We start from the raw sequence: 1,152 nt of genomic DNA, 5'->3' as shown, positions 1-1,152 counted from the left end.
TGGAACCCTGATGAAGTAGTATTTGAAAACTGGATAAGTCTGCCCAGAGTGCTCACGGGTATAGGAAGGATTATAGGGACTAAGGAAAGAATCCTCATTTCAGGATTCTACGGCCCACATGTACCAGGAGAAAGAGAAAGGTTCCTTAGGAATGTGCAAGTAGTTAGAAGGATCTGCCCAGAATTACCTTGGATAATAGGGGGAGATTTTAATATGATTAGAATTGTGGAGGAGAAAAAAGGAGGAATAAGGAGATCAGATCAGAACATGGAGATATTTAATGAAATGATAAATGAACAGAGATTGGTGGATATATCAACCATTAATGGTGTATATACATGGAATAATCGAAGAGGGGGGAAGAACCAAATAGCTTCCAGATTAGATCGATTCCTATTATCAGAATCAATCATGAATCGAGATGTCTTTATAGAAGCGAAAATAATGCCAACTCTAGGTTCAGATCACTGGCCGGTTAGGTTGGAAATAGATATCAAAAAAAACTCAGGCAAAAAACCTTTCAGATTTGAGGCCTTCTGGCTAAGAAATCCACTTTTTTTGCAAAAAGCAGAGGAATGGTGGACTCAAAGTACAGTACAAGGAAAAGGGAAGATGCACACTTTTCAATTAAAACTCAAGGAACTGAAGGGGAAGATAAAGAAATGGAACAAAGAAGAATTCAGAAACATAATGGAGGAGAAACAGAAATTAGAAAAAGATATGGAAGAATTACAACAACGAATCATTACAGAAGGAAGAACAGAGGATAGCAGCAAAGAGGAAGGGCTCAAATAGGTAAACTAGAAGAGAAAAGGAAGCTGGAGGAGATCTTATGGAGACAAAAATCCAAAATCAAGGGGCTGAGGGAAGGAGAAAGAAACACCAAGTTCTTTCACCAAGCCATGATACAACACAGGCAGAGAAATAGGATTCTATCCATTAAGAAGGAAGATGGAGAAAGGATTGTCGAGCAGGAAGGAATTGAAAAAGTTCTGGTGGAATATCATAAAGAGATTCTGTCTGAACCTCATACAAACCGGTCAGAAGCTATAGAAAATATATGCAAGGTAATCCCTAAAATAATAACAGAAGAGAAAAATAAAGCATTGATGAGAGCAGCCACTTTCAAAGAAGTAGAGGAGATTGTGATGA

At 38.0% G+C, this 1,152-nt stretch overlaps 1 protein-coding gene across 1 annotated transcript; it reads left to right on the top strand.

Annotated features, from left to right (window-relative positions):
• The first annotated feature begins 267 nt into the window (after window positions 1-267).
• Window positions 268-795, top strand: LOC149173403 (uncharacterized). The gene has a single exon (XM_089426686.1). It carries the CDS (start codon window positions 268-270, stop codon window positions 793-795), a length of 528 nt encoding a protein of 175 aa, XP_089282812.1.
• Window positions 796-1,152: the final 357 nt, after the last annotated feature.

Source organism: Pinus tabuliformis, chromosome 4_2 (assembly GCF_031772625.1).
Source record: "Pinus tabuliformis cultivar Carrire ecotype Pingquan chromosome 4_2, CPIR1, whole genome shotgun sequence".
NCBI classification, from domain to species: Eukaryota; Viridiplantae; Streptophyta; class Pinopsida; order Pinales; family Pinaceae; genus Pinus; species Pinus tabuliformis.
Note: the sequence above shows the minus strand (reverse complement) of the source record. Positions and strands in the feature narration are given on the sequence as shown.